Source organism: Echiichthys vipera (assembly GCF_963691815.1).
Source record: "Echiichthys vipera genome assembly, chromosome: 21".
Lineage (NCBI taxonomy): Eukaryota > Metazoa > Chordata > Actinopteri > Perciformes > Trachinidae > Echiichthys > Echiichthys vipera.
The window spans coordinates 20926649-20941876 of record NC_139846.1 but is presented as its reverse complement, the minus strand read 5'-3'; the positions used below and the strand labels follow the sequence as shown (position 1 = coordinate 20941876).

General features: G+C 42.3%; 1 protein-coding gene across 3 annotated transcripts in view; it reads right to left on the bottom strand.

Annotated features, from left to right (window-relative positions):
- LOC310963228 (partitioning defective 3 homolog) overlaps nucleotides 1-15228 on the bottom strand; it is a 365271-nt gene that overhangs the window by 85512 nt on the left and 264531 nt on the right. For all 3 annotated transcript variants that reach the window (XM_083935934.1, XM_083935936.1, XM_083935935.1), the window contains exons 20-21: nucleotides 9578-9706; nucleotides 436-741 (exon numbers count right to left, since the gene is read on the bottom strand). In XM_083935934.1, the coding sequence (XP_083792060.1) occupies nucleotides 436-741; nucleotides 9578-9706 (435 nt within the window). The remainder of the gene's footprint in view (nucleotides 1-435; nucleotides 742-9577; nucleotides 9707-15228) is intronic.

Below are 15228 nucleotides of genomic sequence, written 5' to 3'. Positions count from 1 at the left end.
AGGCCGGGAAAGATTACGTGTGATCCGACGATAATGAAAAAAAAAAGCCTGCCTGAAATGAAATTCCAGCACATGGAGAATGACTGATCTTGTTGTTTTACCTTGCCTGTGGATTCCGCCTGCTTGCACGGGGCAATGCCTTGTGGGACAAGGCATCGATAACACCCTGTGTGAAATTCATTGTTTTTCTGTGCAGCATGTGTCGCCCAAGACAAGTGAAGGAGAGCAGATACAATCACACCACTGATTATACATTATAGATGAGGTATAAATGAACTAGATTGTTGCAAAGCATAAGCACAAGGCACACATCTAGTTAGTGCTCTTTGAATGAATGAGAAAGGTAGAGAGTAACACAGCACACTGTTGAGCCTTGAGTATTGTGGATGTTGTGTCAGCAGCCTACTTTTGGACCATGTTTTAGGAGCCCCCTACCTGTCTGGAGCTGCAGGACGTCCATTGCGTGGCTTGTTGACCTGAGCATACAGAGCTTCCAGGGGTGGGCCGTTGTCCTGTGGGCTCAATGGGAGACGGGGACTCTTGGGACTCTGGGGGAGATGGTAGTGGTGGTGGTTGTAAGGCTCCATGCTGCTGCTATCCACTGAGGAGTCTAATGATCCGATGCCAGCGTAGGTGTGTTCCTCATCTGAGCTAAAGGTACCGCTGACAACGTCTTGGATCTCAGCATATTCCCTCTCCTTTGCCTGCCTTTCCCGAATCTCCCGCATCTTGGCTTGTATTCTGTGATAAACACATTGAAGAGGAAAAGGTTTGATGTCTTTTATCTGTGGATCATCTGGAAATCTAAACATTATGCTCCTAAATGCCAAAATTTAATAACATTTCCTGACTGATAATAAAGATTTGACACACTCAAATCTTGACGGAAATATATTTGAAGAATCACAAAGACTGGGTTTCAGTTGATAAGCCTGACAAATAGTCAATTCTTGAGCAGTTAAAAGTGGTTTTGGATGGTTTGAAGTGTCTGTAAAATATTGCCAATTCTTTTTATTCCCCCTTGTGTGAAATGATGTATTTGGCCAACTAAAGATCCATATGAAATTGCTCGGTATTAATCTGTTCTTTAAATATTCTAGGGAGTGAGGTTGTTTATTTTGATGCTCAGGCAAGCCTATATACAACATTTGTTACAGCTCTGCTGATGGAAACACATCCAGTTTTCTTCAAAATTGGAAAACTTTTCATAATAGGTCCCTGGGAACTCAGACAAAGATGCTTAATAACAAATTACATGTGTTTCTCTACGCTAAATGCACCTAGAAGTAGAAAAAGTGGTATTTTCAGATGGTATTTGAGGTATTGAGTGGCCATTTTTGTAAGAAATGTACAGTAAGGAAAGAACGCAGGATAAAGAGAAGGGGAAACAAAGACCAACTGTAATACTCCGACCAAGAATCAGAAAGTCTTACAGCCGCATTCCAACTTTAAAGTTTAATCCCAGATAATGATCAGTCCAGACCTGAGGAAGAGGCCTCTCCTCAGGTCTGGACTCAAACATCTAAAGTGTCTTTCTTCTCCTAAGTAACAGAGAATGAGGATGGAGAAACCTGTCCTCCACTGTAGTGAGAGAAGACAAGCAGTATTTTTAAAATATGTGGCTTTCCATTAGAGGGCTGAGGCGAGTGCACTGATCTTATCCCTCAGGTCCTCTAACAAGAGGAGGTGGGAGGGAGACAGTCAGGCCTCCTCTTCCTCCTCCCAGCCCCTTCCTCTCCCTCCATGCCATTCCTCTCCACGGGACCACTTCCACACAACAGAGCCTTTCACAGGGCCTTTCCTGTCTCGGAGAATGGTTCCATGTGAAGGCCCATCTGTCCGCAGCTAACAAGACTCAGTCATGGTGCGGCATGGGAGCGAGGAGGGCTGGCATTGTAGGAGTCGGGAGGTGGACAGTGGGGAGTAGTAAAGAGGAGGGCTGAAGACAGGCGGAGGGGGGAGTTGACCTCCCACTGCGGTGACCCTGGCAACAGCCACCAGACTTCTCACTGGTTCCAGATGTTGTATCCCTGCTGTAGGGTAACACACACATCCATACACATGCATACAAGCATGCTAACCCCCACTGGTGCTAGACTTCCCTATTACCTCAGGTCATAACTGACCCCTGACCCCCCCCTCCGCTGCTCCTCGCCGATGATTGACAGGTTTGGAATAGAGTTAGAATCCCCCCTAGCCTAACTCTCTTTCTCTCTCTCTCTCATGTCTGTGTATTTTAATAACAGTAATCACATTTCAAACTATCACCATTTTTCAATGCCGATTAACGCAATTCCCACATCCTACCCATAGACTGCCTTGTTTATTTTTAGCTGTCCAAAATCCCATTTTCTCAGCATTATCTGCAGAATGAGATTTGGATGGAGGCCTGATGCAATGTTGCATGATATGCAGTCATCTATAAAGTCTCTAAGCTGGTTTGGTGTATTTTTGCATTGTTGCAGACAAGGTATATTATGGAAATTATCAACTCACAGCACAACTGTGTGCACTCATCATCTCACTTTAGCTTGAGCTGTCAGGAAATAGAAAACATGCCTCACAGGGAGAAAAACACTAATTCCCAGAAGCCCTTTCACCTGCCATCTGGCTAAAGTGATGTCAGATCTCTGCCAGGAAGGACCAGACAATGATGTTACCACAGGTTCACGGAAATCCACTGGGATCTCAAAACCCTCTGGCGTTTTATGGACTAATCAGATTCATAAAAACGGCAATATTGACATTTGGAACGAGATAATGGCCTGGCTAGACTTGCGACATGAAGCTAAAAGAGAGAGACTTCTCCGCCAGGCCTGTAGGAGTCTGACATGGATTAAGATAGGTACATTTCAATGACAGGATTTTAACAAGGAATTACCAATTGAGATACCATGTGAAATATGCTGTTGCCACTAGCATCATTTTCATCTGGTCCATGTTGTTGCTTTATACAATCATCAACTTTCAAAATAAGCTTGTTTCATTTCAGACACGTCCTTCACATTTGTCAAGGGAGAAGTCAGGACTCTTTCATTCATACAAACACATTCATATTTGTGGAAGACACATTTTCACAATCCAAACCTGTCTGTCTGCAGCGAGAGGCCCCTCACAGCATGTTCTAGCTGTCACGAGGAAAATCTGGACTATACAGTGTTAGGTTTCCTCTCTGGGCCAGTTGGCAGTGTGGCAGCAAAGATTTGAATGCTATATTCTCAAGTGTATATTTTCTGCTCGACATCCCCTCTGCATATCAACATTGAAACTACCAGGGGTCTTGTCACCCAAAAATATATGTAAATTATAATATACTGTATGTTTCTATGCATCTACGTATGGAATCCACCCAGATTACATATACTGTATGGGCATGCTAAGGGCATGGCAATGCTGGTCCACCACTCTGGATCCAAATCCATGAAACATTCATAGTCCCCAGATGATGAATCCAACTGATTTTAGTGATGCTATGAATTTTCATTGTGTGCCACCAGTTGGTTTATGTTAAAATGTTCAAAGGTGTAATACCCTGTGAAATATTTCACATCCTCGAGATTGACTGCCACAAAATGTTGCACAAATTATAGTTTGCAGAGGATGAATCCAAATAACTTTTGTCATATCGCCTACTGACTTTTCATACAGTATAGTGCCACCATGAGGTTGGCATATTTTTGGTGCATATCCAAGTTCCCCTCAAAATGAATTGTAATAACTTTGATCATCCTTTTTTTAATGCAGTGACATCAGGAAGTAATAATGTAAATGTGTCTGATACTTTGGTTTGTAATCAAATACCCGCTAAATTAATCGCACTTCCATCAGCCTCAGCTGTACTTTCTGTGCTATTGCTAATTTAAAAATGTTAGCATGCTAACACGCTAAACCAAGAAGCTACAATTTATACCTGCTGACACTAGCACTTTGACATGAGCACTTAGCTTAAAGCAATGCTGTGTTTAAGGAAGAGTTGTACGGTTGAAGACTTATTCTTTTTTTTCAACATAGCAAGGATACGTTTATAATGAAAGTATCTGCAACATAGTCACTGACAACATTTTTCACTTGTTTAAGAGCTATAAGTATCTAACTTTAAAAACATGTCCTATGCCCTGTATGGCCAATTATTCACGCCATGACTTGTATGCAGGAAAAAACATCAAGTGGATGATGTAAATGTATTTGGTAGGAAACAGGGTTGGAGTTTGGAAGCCATTTTCTGCTGTGTGCTCATTAGCTCTAAACCTTACATCTACACCTGCTCACTGCGTTGTTCTTGGGCAACCGGCAACTGCTGCTCCACTTCTAACTCCTTCCCCCACTTTCTCCTGAGAGACTTACCCCGCGCTCTACCATATATACTCCATTAGCCAATTAATGGCCCAGCATGTTAACATTGAGGGAAGTGCTGCCCACACTAAACACATTATTACTGTACCGGCCCAATTACCAGCCCCTCTCCTCACTTCTCCCCTTACCAGATACTATGTTGAGAGGACAGACGACACTGTAGCATTTAATGCAACCAGCCCAGGGATATTTTATTTCAAAAAGGGCACAATCGAGCTGTAGTGCTTCACTGCAGGCCAACTGTAGGTTTTAATTTTAATTAGATTGATGACAAAATAAAACAATTGGATTATTTCATCAGTAATTGCTCAGTTTCTTTTGTTTCTCTAAGTGTTTCCTATATTTTAAGTCTGTATTCTTGGAAGCAGAATTAACCTCATCTGTACCTTTCAATAAAATACATTGCCTACTTGGTTGCTCTTCATAACAGTGCAGGGGAAAGGCATTTCCTCCTGGCTAAAAGACAGTCTAGACAGTCTAATGCTGAGGTTTTCAGGGCAGTTAAAGTTCAACCCTAATCCGTTGACTGACCATGGCTCAATCTGAAACCGCCTACTACTGCATAATGCATTTGTCAGTAGTATTTGGTATGAAACGGTTAAAGGGGTTTATATTGCAGTATGCTTGGCCATGCTCAGCTGTTTTTTGGGAAAATAGAAATTGGAAGGCGAGGTAGACTGGTCTGATGCATATTAGAGAATTTTACAGAATCAGTACATCAGGGTACTGCTGGCATACTGCAGATTTAGCTTTTCGTTGCATACTGCATACTACATTTTTTCGCCAAAACGGTATGTACTGCTCGCATAGTAGGGGGTTTTGAATACAGTTCATGCCTTCAAGAAAGTTATGTGTCAGCCGGATGACATGGGATTATTTGTTCTTTAATCCTCACTTTCAACTTTATAACTGATTTTCCTTCTCATTAAATGCCACTTAAATCAATGTGAATACCTTCACATCGACTAAAACTGAATTTGTAATGATGTGTGTGAAAACAGAAGATTTGCACACAGACTGTCATATAATTATTTGAACACATTATATTGGTAGAATGAGAGACTTGGTGTGAACTGGTGATGAAGTGCGGTGTCCTTTCTCACCACACTGAATAAATCTCACTGTTTACCCAACAGTATGTTTTGGACCAACAAAGTCAGCAGACTCCTCCATATGTTTGTCAGTGTGTTATCTACCCAAGGGAGTGTGTGTGTTTGTGTGTGTGTGTGTGTGTGTGTGTGTGTGTGTGTGTGTGTGTGTGTGTGTGGGGGGGGGGGGGGGGGGGGTGGTAGCTGTCTGTACTTTCAGACACTCATTTTGAAGTCAACACACTTAGAAGCTTGAAGGCCTGCCTCTTCAATATGCATTGTTACCGTGGTGGATGAAACAGAATGTATTTGCTCTCTTACTTTCTCATCCAGCCGCCTTGAATACGTTTTTCTTTTCAATGCCCTCTCACCAAAACATGCTCTATTGTTCTGAAGTGCAGATGGAGGGCAGAATGTATCTGAATCTAATCAAAGTGCAGTAAATGACTGTGCGTGCAGCTGTCTGAGCAGAATCGCAAACCTCCGATAGCCCGTCTTTTGTTTTGACACTTGGCCCATAACAGCATAATGCAATCACAGAGATAATTGTCCAAGTTTCGTGGTGTTAATTCACGGTGTTAACAATCGCATTAACTTGCTGTAGGTATCAATATAATTACAAATGTAATCACACTTCCCAATCAGCCGGTTGGAGTTTCCTTTGAACTCACTATGCAAATGAGACTCAAATAGGATAATAGGATACTGAAATGATGAGATGGTTTGACAAAGTGGAATGATAAGGTTGGTACCACAATCACTGTGATGAAAAAAACTGACAAAGAAGGTTCTGTCTTAAGGCAAATTGCTTTATTTTCCTCTATTTCTGGCACCAAGTTCAGTTAACCCTTATACGATATAAGGGCACCTGCCTAGTTTTAGTTCAGTTGAATCGAACCCAGGTTTGTTTTCTCCATTGGTCCTGTTTGTTTAGGCATTTGTGAACACAGTAATTGCACTAGGGTGCAGACCTCAAAAACCAGAACTCCTCAAGGTTGTCTCAGTCTACACAAAGACTGGATCACTTCACTTCGGTAAGTTGAATGTGATCCGACCTCAATGTGACCCAAATACCAGGTGTACACGGCACGTTTGAGCTATACGGCTCCTGTATTCAGATGGCTAGCTTTACTGTAGTCAGAAATATACACTAGTCCAGAAAACAGACCCCTTTTCCTATAATACTTTCATGCCCAGGCCCATGTGACCAATAAGTGGAGTGAATGTTCTTGCATGCTTGTTGCTTGTAGAGATACATTTTGGTTCAGTAGGATTTTTTTCTGTGCGAAAAAGAAACCGAACCATGGGGGAAAGCTCCAAGTTTGCAAACTCATCAACTGATTTGGACCAAAGCAAACTCTAGGTTTCTTCCATCAACTATCACTAACCACTCACAACCTTAGAGAAGAACCAAATTCTCTCCCTAATCCAGGTTTGTCCATATGAATTGTGCTGACTTACCCACCCCAGAATCACTGATCAGGTTTTGTTTGTCTCGCGTCAGCAGGAAGTCAAACAACAAACAAGAGGAAGCAGGACACTGTCGAGGATAAAAAAGCAGTGATGTGCTCTGCTGTGGTCTGGGGAGAGTAGCAGTGGAGTGCTGGCCGCTGATTAGAAGCCAACCAGAGCCAGGCAGATAAGAGAGAATGGACATCATAATCAGCTGCCGCAGAGAAATACAGAGAGAATGGAGTTCAGTTCAGGCGGAAAATGAAGAAGGAACATTGTCAGGTTGTCTTTGTGTGCTTCCCTCTTTGGCTGGGAAAATACAGTTTCAGGGCTAGCATGTGTAGAGATAAGTCAGAGACTGATAGAACCTCCACCAACATCACCCGCCCTGTGCTTCTTTCTTTCTCTCTCTTGTCCCCCATGGCCTTGCATGAATGAGGGCCATAGCCACAGAGAGGGCTGCCCTCCGACCCACCCAAGGTCCAATCAGAGAGCTTGTTGCCTCCACAGTCCTCTCAACATGAGCCAATCAGATAGGTGTGTCTTGGGCGCTGTCCACAGGCATAAAGAGACCAGAGTAATGGCTTCCACTGCTGGGCTGAACAAAGATTTAGATCAGCCAAACCACAGGTTCTAATGTCGCTTTGATGAGACATGAAACAGTCAATCACTGGAGCTGTATAATTTTAAAAAAAAAGAAGCATTTAGCAAAACAAAGGCTGCTGATAACTACTCTTCATCTAGTGGATAAACTGTACTGTGCTCTAGCAATGGAGCCAAAGTTTTATGTAAGAAGCTGACAAGATATCAATGGAGGAGAACATTTTTACTCAAAATAAACGGGTTGTGTCCGCAAGGTCCGCAGGCCAAACCATAAATTGCATGAATCATATCAAGGTCAGAGTTTTACATATATAACCGTAGCAGCTTTATTGCAGGGTAAAAAGGGCAGGTTTTATGAATTAATCCGTCTAACCTCTTCAGTGACTCCTATTTTGAATCACTAAAAGCCCCTGTCAAAACCGTCTGCTTGAATTAATGATCGCTAATGTCAACCGAGCTGGGAGTTTGGCTGCAGCCCATCCCGGATCGTGCTGACACACAGGGCTGGCAGACGATTGCCAGCGTCGGAAACCCATAACGGTCCGATCCATAATTTCATAAACACACTCTGAAATGGTCCTGTCCTCTTGGCGGCATTACAATCAATCAGAGCATGTGCCTTAAGCAGAGAACCTCGACAATCAAATGGAGCACCTTGGAAGTGTGATACAGTAGTGGTACCCAAAAACTACAAGAAGTAATGGATTTCTGAGCTGTCGTCCTGCTGAACCCTAATGCTTTGAATATCGACTTGTCCTCATGGCAGGTTGGTTTATTATTACCCACCGCGATTTCCCTCAGGATTCCCTTTCCATTAACCAAGGGACAATCCTGGCCTGGCTGAGTGATGGGATTTGAGAACAGGTACAAAAGGAAAGAATTAGGTTGCCCTCCTGCACAGGGAGCTGGGACTGGAGCTCACACATGCAGAACGGACACAAACAAGACAGGGAATAAGAACGTGCTGCAGAGAAAGAAACTGGGTGACAGTGGTGAGAGAAAAGAAGCAGGATTTAAATGGTGTGGGGAGGGGAAGGGTTGTGAGGGCATGTACTCTACATATCTCATGCCCACTGTGTGTCTGTATGGATACTGCTGCTTAGCATGACAGTCGTTTGGGATCTTCTCAAAGGGGATGGATGTGGATGGAGAGCCAGGCCCGCCGGTCTCCAGGGTGCACAGACGGAAATGTGTTGGGCCCTTAGCCAGAGGGGTTTGCCCCCTCAGCGGAGAGGACCATCGCTGCAAGTCATAGTTGAATACCAAAAAGAAATGTGCTGCAGCTTTTAGAGCAAGGCCTCCAGATGTTCCATTCAGCAAGGAAGAGAGCCTTTGTGAGATTTTTTTGTGTCGGCATCACTTGTTTGTGTTTATGGTAGCATGCATTCTCAACAGCCATCCATCCTTCTCTCCCTTCGCCGTAAGAGGGAGCGATATCAAGCCCTATTGTTTCTATTCAATTAGCTGTCATTACCGACGGCAGTTTGATTACTGAGTTCATTTGGCTGGTGGAGAACAATGGAGGCAGCAAGCTGTCTTTTCATTTTGCCTGCCACCAATATTGTTTTCCCTCCTGGAGAGAATTAAACGGCGCACGCGGCAAAACCAATGCCTCGCCTTATTCTTCTGGACGTCGTGATGTCCACGAACACCAGAGGACATAGAGCAGAGAGGGGAGGATTAAAAGGAACAGCGTATTCCTGAGCGATTAACAGCCTGGGAGAGCTACTGGAGGAGACAAAGGCAGAGCTTCATCGATTTCTATTATAATGAGCACCATTCAATCATGCCAATTCCACAGGGGTCTAGGGGCACCATTAAGAGGCCAGTGCTTCTGAATGGCACAGGCAACAACAATCCATGAATTATCTATTTAATGTACTGATATAAAAGTAAGGAACAATTCACAAATTGACATCTGAGTACTCTCCGAGAATTTTCCATTCTGCTCCGCCATTTTGCTAATTAGGTAGTTTGCTAATTTTCCAGTCAGCAGTGTTTTCTCTTTTTTTTTTCCTTTGTTCAGCAGGGATTTAATTGTTTAGGCTTTTAGCGAGCCAAGGCTCTGTCTGAGCACTCACCTCTCTTGTTCCAGCCTCATCCGCAGGGTCTCCTCCTCTGACGCCTGCATGTCCTCAGCTTTAGATTTACTGGAGCCCTTCCTCTCCATCCTGTCTCCTGGCCGCTCATCCTTCCGATGCTTTCCAAACCTGTGTAAAAGAGAAGGGCAGAGAGGATTTAATTGAGCCTCAGACTTTAATAATTTCCAACACAATATGGACTTTTTTTTTTCTTTTTTTTTTTTTACAGCAGCATGTCTCTTCTTTGTCCGGGAAATTCAGGTGAAATACTCAGTAGGAAATTAAAGTGTCATACTGTCAAAATCTTCAGGTCGGGTTTGTGTGGGAAGACAGCTCAGGAGGTGTCTCCCCGGGCACCCATTCGTTATTGAAAGAATAACTTGGCTTCTTTCATATAAATGCAATCAAAATGCATAAAGTCATATCAAAAGATAGCAGAATTCCCTCCCTCTCTATCAAGGACAGCAGAAAAGACTCAGTGTGTGGTTTTAAGAGTATGTTTAAAATGTGGAAAATGGTAAAAACCCCCCTTTTTCCTCCCAGAGCTGTAGAGTTTACTCAGAGTGATGGGAGCAGTGACAACTCATGATTTAGTTTTGAGCGAGGAGAGAACAAACTACCTGCAACCTGGCAAAATGTAAGCGGAGGAAACAGCCGCGCTCGCCGGCATCATTTGTAACTTTCTAGGCAACGTCACAAACTTTTACATTTTAATGACCGGAGGGAGACACGGTGGTGGTAAATCCGTAACAGTTTTACAGCGAGGTGAGAATAGGCCAAGCCAATGATCGTAAATTCCTCAGGTCGGCCGAGCTTGCTGCTGTGTGAATAAATGACTGGAGACTCTGGCTGACTGAAGGGTATGAGAAAATATTGAGGAATGGGAAAAAAAATGAGGCATACAGTTGACGGTGAGTACAGTACATATACAGGGCTGCACACTCATAAACACACACAAACACAGTATGAGGACAACTCTATTAAGTGACTCCGCTGGCTGAGACTTTATTACTCACAACAATGGATAACTGCCTTCTGGATAACTCTACGCACAGCTGCTAACTTTATACATATGCACAATAAAGGATACACTCTCTGATGAGAAAGAACAGGAAAGGCAATGCCGTTAAAAAGTATGATGTCATTTCCTGTTCCTCCACAATGATGCCAGCTGTGGAGGAAGTTCAAAACTACAGGATACAGAAAAAGGAAGTACTAAAGACAGATATCCAGAAAAAGCACATGATAGCTATTTTGCACATGGAGACAGAATCACATATGTACACCATATGTAGTAGATCGAGGGTTATTCTATCTACCTAACATGTATGGGCATGCAAAGCCTAATTAAATATGTCTATGGAGAATGCATCCATTTGAACACCATGTTTATATGACATAGTGTATTAGAGACCAAGATTTTTTAAATAATTACAATCGAAAGATTCTTTTATGAAATAGATGAAGATTGGTCACTGCAAAGACACGAGTGGTATTATTCAATTCAATTCAATTCAATTTTATTTATAGTCCAAAATCATAACAAAAGTTATCTCAGGACACTAGACCACACTTATATATGATTTACATAGACCCAACAATTTCTCCATAGAGTACGGTGACAACGAAAACCTTCCCTATAACAGGCAGGAACGTCAGACAGACCCAGCTCTGTGGAGGACGGACATCTGTCATGACATAATCATCTTAAAAATAACACCATAGCTAAGGGCTGGTAAGCCCTAGCTGTAACCTTTATCAAAGAGGAAAGTTTTGAGCGTACTCTTAAATGTGGGGGCAGTGTCTGCCTCCTGAATAACACTTGGGAGTCGGTTCCCATGGTGGGAACGAGGGAATGTAAAGAGTCAACAGAACAATTACTGTCTGCAAGTGTTGCTTCCCACGTGTCGGCTTTGCAAATGGTAAGACCCCCAATATGAGCGTACATTTGTGGGGCCACCAACCAGAAACACTGTTTGGAAGCAGGAAACTGAGCAGGTAACACCAGCTGTGTCTTGCTGATGTGAAATCGCAAGAATATAACAAGTGCAGTGGGAACAGTTATTGCAAAAGATCTGCAGCCCTTTTCCATAGTTAGAGATGCAGGCTTTCGTCACCCAATCAAAACGCTCAGTCCGCGCACATTTTCAGCACTAACATAATTCCCCTCCTCTATAAAGAAAGGCATTGATGTGTAACTGGCTAAAACACAGAGCCTAGCACTGTGAAGGAGCACCTTTGCATTGGAAAATGTTTAAAGAATGTTTTACATACTTGTATTCATTTTATTCTACAACACACTTGAATGTGTCTGGATATAAAAAAAATAAAAAATAAAAATATAAGCTTATGAACAAATAAAGAAATCTATTGGAACAAATAGCATTTTTTTCCCCATAAACAGAAAATGTGTAACGGAACAGAACCGAAACCAAAACTCAAGAACTGAGCTGTGTATTGAACCGAGAGCTAACTGTATCCTTGCATCCTTGTTTGCTGTACATAGATACCAAATGAGAATTAGATTAAAATATTATATAAAGCAATGATGGAACATTTGTTTAACAGAACTGACTGATGGTTGGGAAAAAAGTTTGGATGGAAGGAACAACTGAGCTGATGACATCCCAAATCAAACACATCCAACTGGCCACCCAACAAGTGTTGGAGGATACGTGATGACCAGGAGGCAAATCATCCCAGCAATGCATAGAAATGAGTCATGACTGTCCCAGAGTTAGCTAAATAGCTCAATCTCATAAGCAGTCCCAGGGCTGGCAAATCCACAAGGGAGTTGTGGCTTTAAATACATTCTGATTATAAAGTGTATAACACACAAATGTTAACAACTGCTCTGTAAAGTATATTGTATATTGCATAATAAAGGGCGCGATAATACTGGAATTGCAAGTACCCTAAAGCCCGGGGTGCAGTGCGGAAGGACAGTGTGAGTGCGCCCTAAGTCTATAATTCTGAATATCCAATGATAATTATTTGTTTTGATCCATGATATTTTTGTATTAAAGGTGTATTGTGTCTAATGGTTTCAAATGTGAAAACATGCTCAAATCTATGCACTACAAACCAAGCCACCTACATGAACAAATATGATCATTTTAAGACAAGGCAGTATCAGAAGGTTGATGAGCATGAGGGCATATGAGATGTGAGAAGAAATTTAATAAATCTAATAATAGAAAATGATTGGATTGGATTGTTGTATTTATTGACTGTTCATATTACATCAAGTGACTTGATGTTAATGCATTGTACACACGGACGCTGATTATGATGTTCCACATGGGCTTTTTCGACAGAGGAACAGCAGAAAGCACTAAGCTCTGTTGTCTTGCAGCCCCACAGTGCTTCAATGCCTGTTTATTTTTACCTTCCTCATAGCTAGGCGTTATGTGACAGTTTCAAAACTTTCTCTGAAAGCTGAAAAAATTACATCAGACAAGGTTGACTTTAGGCCGGTGGAAGTGAATATATTCATGAAATGGGGGAGTGTTTCCCTCATGGATGTTTATTATTCTACTTTACATTAAAAACAGCCAGGACCTTTGTGCAAATGGTTTCTCTTTGGTAATGGCTGCTTTGGAATTGTAAGTTTCCGAATGTGCTGTGGCCTGGTAGGAGATTCTGGTTTATGGTTGCACAGAAAGCCCAGGAGAGGCCAAACGAGCGATATATGCGGGAGCTTTTGTAGCACAGATAGCATACATTACCTGATTAATTAATCAACAAATGGCTCCAGTAAGGCATAAAACTCTAGGCTGGGGTTGGGAATGCTAATAATAGTGAGGATGCTATCTATCACCTAGGCAGGTGACAGCTTTCCTCGCCTCACTTCAAGGACTTTCATTAACTTCCTGAGGAAAATTCGCCTTCCTCTTTTTACTCTTCCAATTTTTTTTCTCAGTCTCTTCTTGCTCCGAACCCCCTAAAAATATAAAATGACCTAAGGTGAGACAAACTTATACCATCAACTTTTTTTCTTCTCCTTCTGGATCAACATTAATACATTGAGGGATTTGTCGTGGTGAAACATATTGGCGGATTAGACTCTGAGCAGGACCCTGGGCATGAAGCAACTCCCATATGAAGGGCTATTCCCAATCGCCGGTGGCCTGAGAAGGAGGGCCCACATCAAAGCGGAGGCGGAGGAAAAAGATGATACTACCAGAGCTATTAGAAGGCTATGGGGACACTTGCTGATTCACAACATGGCTCTGCCCTTCACTTGAACAGCTTGAGCCCAGTGGGGACCATAGTGGAACACAGGATTAGCCATCAAACCACCACTGACGCACAAACCCCAATATTTTATTTCTACACTCAACATATTCTCAGCAGGAGAACACAGAAATCTATGATACCAGTGTGTGCATAAAAAACTGCAAACTGTATTGACTGTCATACCTGTCTCTGGAAGATAAGTGTCTCATTTAAGAAACGAAGGGAATCCATTAAAAACAGTAATGATTTGGAGTTAATCAGTGTCAGGGGAAAGGAGAAACTTGGCTGTTTCTGTGAAACTCTTGAGCCAGTATTGGCACATTGGCATTAATCTGGGCTGGCATCAGGATAGGTGTATTGAGAGTGAGGTTGATGAGGCTTGATAATAAGATATTGATTGGCAGCCGCAATTCATTGCATGAATATCAATGGAGTAGCTACAGTATACTTTGCAGTCTGGGAAATAGAACTAATCTGGGCCCCAATGTCAGATCAGTCTTTTGCTTGTTTGTTTTTTTAAATGTGGCTGGAGCCAGTGTAGTTACAACCTGGGAATATTTACGACATGATTTATAATAAGATATTATTTAGGGCTGGGTATCGGTAAACGTAGCCCAGTGTGTTACCAAGTAGTATCAAAATGATACCTGCATTATTTCCCTTTACTACCCAGATTTAGAAAAGACCATTTCTATGGTTTTGCCCACAGCCAATCACCACAAGAGTCATTTGATATAATGCAATGTGTAAAACGCCCACTTCCACAGCAGCTACAGCCCAAACAGTCTGAGGGTGGTGAAGTGGAGCACAGTGTATTTGACAGTGATATCTGTTTCACTTTAGTGTATTTCCAGCGTAAATGCCTCCCATGGTCTTTTTGGGCATGAATATATATTAAAATAAGCCATTGAGACAGTTTTTTCGTTGATCACCTATTAACAGAGAAATCCCAGAGAGTAACCAACAGCCAGGCAAGGCTAACACTGAGTGGCTCAGGGAGGAGCACTGAACCATCCTAAAATGCTTTTTTAACCACTAATATTGCTCAAAATAGCACCAAACCTCTGCAATAGCATGATAAGAGTCCCTACATATAAAACAAAACACCAACAACTAAGTAGGCAAACCGGGATCTTATTGAAAAAAGACATGGTTTACAATGCTACAAGCCTTAGCAGCTGACTACGTCCATATTGAGAGGCAGTCCATACAAGTCGATTATTGAATGCACTGGAGTTCAGTTCAACCCTGGAATGCAAAATACGCAGGGATTACATTACATTACATTACATTTCATTTGGATAACTCTTTTGTCCAAAGCGACTTCTAATAAGTGCATTCAACAATTAAGGTACAAACCAGAAGCGCAAGTTATTAAGTGTGGTAGCTTCAAATAAGCTGATCTTTAGAGT